This window comes from Humulus lupulus, chromosome 4, assembly GCF_963169125.1.
Source record: "Humulus lupulus chromosome 4, drHumLupu1.1, whole genome shotgun sequence".
NCBI classification, from domain to species: Eukaryota; Viridiplantae; Streptophyta; class Magnoliopsida; order Rosales; family Cannabaceae; genus Humulus; species Humulus lupulus.
The window spans coordinates 193,581,105-193,586,625 of record NC_084796.1 but is presented as its reverse complement, the minus strand read 5'-3'; the positions used below and the strand labels follow the sequence as shown (position 1 = coordinate 193,586,625).

The 5,521-nt window shown below is 40.1% G+C and overlaps 1 protein-coding gene across 1 annotated transcript; it reads left to right on the top strand.

Annotated features, from left to right (window-relative positions):
- The first annotated feature begins 753 nt into the window (after positions 1–753).
- LOC133832764 (uncharacterized) lies at positions 754–1,491 on the top strand. The gene has a single exon (XM_062263068.1). The coding sequence runs from the start codon at positions 754–756 to the stop codon at positions 1,489–1,491; it is 738 nt and encodes a 245-aa protein (XP_062119052.1).
- The last annotated feature ends 4,030 nt before the right edge of the window (positions 1,492–5,521 follow it).

Sequence of the window (5,521 nt, the reverse complement as noted above, 5' to 3'; positions counted from 1 at the left end):
AGGTTGAGTATGAAGTAATGCCTAGATGGAACACTGATATATCTTCTATAAGAAACTATTTTGATTTGCCAAAGGCTGCTCGTGAATATGTGGAGAGAATAGAAGAATTGTGGGCATTCCAGTTCATTACATTGGTGTTAGGTCTGGAAGAGATGCTCTTATATTCAAATAACTATACTAATATTTCTCTCTCTATCTTCTAGATGATACCAGGTTCTCGGGATATCTTGGATCTCATTACACCCTTTATTTCGCCTAGGCAGAATGAGGAGATTTCTTCTATCCCTCAAGTGGAGGAAATCAGGAGTACTGTCTTTGGGATGCCCTCTCTTAAAGCCCCGGGTCCAGACAGTATGCCTGCAAAATTCTTTAAGGAATATTGAGATATTATTGGAGTGAATTTGTGTAACTTTGTGCAAGAAGTATTCCATTCTGGGGTCATGGCTAAAGAGATAAATAGAACTTTCATTGTTCTTATCCCCAAAAGGGGTGGTGCCACCACTTTTGATCAATTTCGGCCTATCAGTCTTTACAATGTGACTTATAAAGTGGTGTCTAATATTTTGGCTAATCGAATGAGGAAAGTCCTTCCCTCCTTGATTTCCCCTTTCCAACCGGCCTTTGTTTCGGGTAGATGGATTGCGGAAAGTACGATTCTAGCCAGTGAGATTATGCTTGGGTTTCAAAGACAGAATGGTAGGAAAGGGTATATGGGGATCAAGTTGTATATGTCTAAGGCTATGATCGGATGGAATGGGGTTTTCTGGATGTGGTTCTTCAGGCATGGTTTTTCACCCTTTGTTAGAAAATTGGTTAATGCTTGTATCTCTACTGTATCTTTATGTGTTGATGAACGAGAACCCTTTGAAGGAGATCATCCTTGCGAGATGGTTGAGACAAGGAGATCCCCTATCTCCTTATTTGTTTATTTTGGGCAATGAGGTTCTTTCAAAACTGTTGTTGAAAGCTCAAGGGGAAGGCATCTTATCTGGGTATGAAGTGGCTGGTGGCTTCCTAAAAATCTCTCATTTACTCTATGTCGATGTTACTATGCTCTTTCGTGAAGCAAATATTGACCCAGTTAATTTACTCCAGCAATGCCTCCACAAGTACAGTTATTGGTCTGGGCAGCATATCAACATGAACAAATCCTCTATCATTTTCTCAAAGAATGTGTCTCAAGGAGTGAATAATAGACTCCAGACCTATTTGGGTTTCAAGTTGATGGATAAAACCAACAGGTTCTTGGGGAACCCTTTGTGCATATCCAAAAATAGATATGCTAGTTTTAAATTTACCCTCGATAAAGTGATGAGCAAGCTGAAAGGGTGGCATTGCAAGTTGCTTTCCCAAGCGGGAGGAACCACCCTCAGAAGTTCGTTCATTCAAGGGATCCCGTCTTATTGTATGTCTACTTATCTTGTGCCAAACTCGATCTGTGATGACTTGGACAAAATTGCTAGGAAGTTTTGGTGGTTGGGAAATTTTTGACAAGAATATATATATGGCCCTTGCTAGCTAGGTCTCTATCTACAAACCCAAAGGTTGTGGAGGTTTGAGGCTGTGAAGATTCGAGGACATCAATATTTCCTTTGTTGCTAAACTTGGATGGACTGTGTTTTCTGGACAAGACTCAGTTTGGGCTAACGTGTTGAGAAGCAAGTACTAGAAAGAGGATGATCCTTGGAAGGCTATCTTACCCCCGCAAGCTTCTTATGTTGCTAAGGGTATTTGGAGTACTAGGGAGTTTATAAGGCAAAATTGCAGCTTTCTTATTGGGGATGGTTTGTGTGCTTCTATAACCAATTCTCCTTGGATGAGCTGTTTAGATTGGGAGGACTATGGAGCTGCCTTTAATCCTTGTGTTACGAGTAATTTGAGAGTTGCCTCTCTTCTTAACAATGATGGAAGTTGGAATTTAGAGGCTCTCAAATGCTGGTCGATTCCCCAGTTTGCTAGAAAGGTTTATGATCACCTAAATTGGATATAACTATGGCGGACAAGATGGTTTGGATAGATGTTGGAAATGGGGAATTCTCAGTCAAATCGACTTATGGAAGCTTAAACAAAGCCTGTTTCCAGGGTGCCCCTACTATTTGGAGGAAGCTTGGCAGGGACATGCTCATGTTTTTTTTTTTATCAAAAAGAGAAACTTTTTATTGATCAAACAAGTTGATTACAACCAAAGGGCGAGAACAAACAGCCCTCAACAAATTACAAGCAACTAACAAACTCAATCATTTGCCTCTCTCTAGAAGATAATTTCCTAGAAGAAATATTAAGAACTCTAGCTTTAACAGAGATCCTAATCAAATGATCAACTTTGTAAATAGTAAAGCAACTATCTCCAAAACAGCAAGAGTTTCAATTTAACCAAATGAAGTAAATGGAAGCAACTAGAGTTGCAGCCACAATTTGATGCAGCCAACCGGTCTTCCTACTAGGCAGCCAAGCAAGCCAGTCCTCAAACTTTTCAGGCCAAGTAGCCACGCCAAGCCAGCTAGAAACAAGCAACAAAATCATCTTGGAAAAAATACAATCAAAAAATAAATGGCCATGACTTTCTTCAAACTGACCACACACTGGGCACAACACATAAGCAATGGGAAAGTTACGAAGAAAAAGCAAATCTCTAGTAAGAAGGTGACTATTAACAGCTTGCCAGAAGATAAACCTATGCTTAGGAACTGGCAGTTTTGCACCAAACAGTTCGCTCATAATCAATTCGCTCACAAGAAAGGAGCTGAGTGTACAGAGTGCCCAAATGAAGCATACCATTCACCACAGCAGCCTCCAAAACAAAGTGAGAAACAGAACTACAAAAGGAGATTAGTTTCCGCCAATACCAACTAGAGCCTTGATTTAACATATAATCCCAAAGGTTGTCCCCTTTCGGATAAATGCAGTTCACCCACTTAACCCAAAGCTAATCTTGTTTAGATGTAATATCCCAAATATACTTAGCAAGCATAATCTTGTTCCAAGTAGAGCCCTCTCTAAAACCCAACCCACCAAAAGACTTTGGGCGACAAACTTGCTCCCACGAAGTGAAATGAAAGCTGATACGGGAACCCTTCTCTCCCCAAAGGAAATGCCTACAAATCCTATCAATGTCCCTAACAACACTCTGAGGAAGCAAGAAGATACTCATCCAATAATTGTGAATTCCAAGCAATACTGAGTGAATCAGATGGACCCTACCAGCATAAGAAAGATGACGACTAGCCCAAACATTAAGCCGCAACTGAATCTTCTTGAAAATTATATCACAGTCAGTGCCCTTCCACTTGGTAGGTCTCAGAGGAACCCCAAGGTACTTCAGCGGAAAATGGCCCTCAATAAGCTTCGAACAGTCCAGAATTCTGGCTTTAACATCAGCTGGAACTCCTCCAAAGTAAATGTGAGGTTTAGATTTATTAATCACTAACCCCGAAGAGAAGCTAAACTCATAAAATGCCTCTTGTAAAACTTGCACAGAGGAAGAGGTACCTTTACAAAATAGAATAAGGTCATCAGCAAAGCATATACTAACTAAATTCAGAGACTTACACATTGGATGAAATCTGAAAAATTTATCCTTGGAAGCCTTAATCAAAATACGAGTGAGATACTCCATCACAATAACAAAGAGCAAAGGAGAAATGGGATCTCCTTGCCTAAGCCCTTTTCCTCCCTTAAAGTGCCCTTGAATCCTACCATTTAGAACCAAAGAATAAGAAGTACCCCTCAAGCACACCATAATCCATTTTATGAAACGGCTAGGAAAACAAACAGCATTGAGTAAATTCTCCAAGAAATCCTAGTCAATAGTATCATACGCTTTGCTCAGGTCAATCTTTATCGCACACCGAGGGGAGTTGCTTTTCCTATTATACCCCTTGATCAAGTCTTGAAAGATGAGAACATTGTAAGCTAGGGATCTGTGCTTTATAAAAGCGCCTTGATTAAGGTTGATCAGGGAAGGGAGAACAACAGCTAGCAGGTTACAAAGCATTTTAGAGATGCATTCATATATGGTATTGCAACAAGTGATTGGTCTAAAATCAAAATCAGTAGTCGGATGATCCACTTTTGGAATGAAAGAGATGATAGTATCATTGAGCAAGTGAGGAATTCTACCTGATTCAAAGAAATCCAGAACAGCCAAAAAAACTTCCTTGCCAATATCCTTCCATAAAGCTTTGAAAAAACCCGCCCCATAACCATCCAGGCCAGGACTTTTAACCGAGTGAATGCCAAACAAGGTTGTATGAACATCTTGGAGGGTAAACGGCTTTATTAAATCCATCTGAGCTTCAAAATTCAAAACTGGGCCATGACCAATACAGCTATGGTCAATTCTACCAGAAGCCTTACTAGCGCAACCCAAATGATTCTTAAAATTCTGGATAAAGTGATTAGCTACCTTCTCATAGTCATCCACAAAATGACCACCAGCGTCAAGATAAGAAACAATGCGATTAGCAGCACGTCTTTGCTTCAAGCTAGCATGAAAGAAGGAGTAATTTCCATCACCAAAATGGAGCCAAGTGATTTTACTCTTTTGTCGAATAAAACTAGCATAAATCTTCTCATGCCTACTGTAATCCAACTGAGCATCTCTTTCCTTAGAAAGCAAGGAGGCATTCATAGGATCTGAGTGAAGAGCAGCTTGGGCCTGCTGAAGTTTGTGTTTGCTTTCCTCATAGTTACAAATAACATCTCCCATAGATCTCCAATTGAACTTCTTCAGGGCATGTTTAAGTCTAGTGAGTTTCCAAATAAGATTAACCAACCCGTGGCCCTCTAAAGGGGCATGCCAGCTGGCTAAAACTGTCTCCCGGAACTTAGCATGAGTAGTCCACATATTGTAGAACCGAAAAGGCTTCACTCCCGACCCTCTGACTTCCACCTGTTTAATAAGAAGAAAACAGTGATCTGAAACCACATCCCATTGAGAAAAAGCAGAAGCCAAAGGAAAGGCATCACTCCAATTCTCATTAGTAAAAACTCTGTCCAACTTAGAGAAGATTCGAGCTCCCCCTTCTTGTTTATTAGACCAAGTGTAAGCTGGTCCCAAGGTCTTCATTTCGGTAGCCATCCCTAAAGCTAGCCACTGATGAGCATCCTCCATTTCCTTCACTGAAATAGGTCTCCCACCAAGTCTATCATCTACATTAAAAATAGCATTAAAATCTCCCAAAAGAATCCAAGGCTTTATAGGCCTCTGCAAAGTGGTTAAATCAGACCATAACAATTTCCTAGTCTCCAAATTATTTGAGCCATAGACAATAGTAAGACAAAAATCTTGGTTCCCACCAAACAAACGAACTCTACTGTGTAAAAGTTGATTGCTCTCATGAAGAATATCAATCTTCACCAGATTAGTTTTCCATATTAGAAAAATTCTATCCTCCAAGTTAAAGCAACTGTAAGAATTCCAACCAACAAAGGTAGAAGTCATTACATCCTTTATTTTGTCCCCTTTGATCTTTGTTTCAATCAGAGACCCAATACCTATTTTATTCAGCCTGCACACATC

Excerpts from the sequence above, each read along its gene's own strand:
- LOC133832764 (XM_062263068.1), top strand. The coding sequence starts at position 754 with ATGGGGTTTTCTGGATGTGGTTCTTCAGGCATGGTTTTTCACCCTTTG.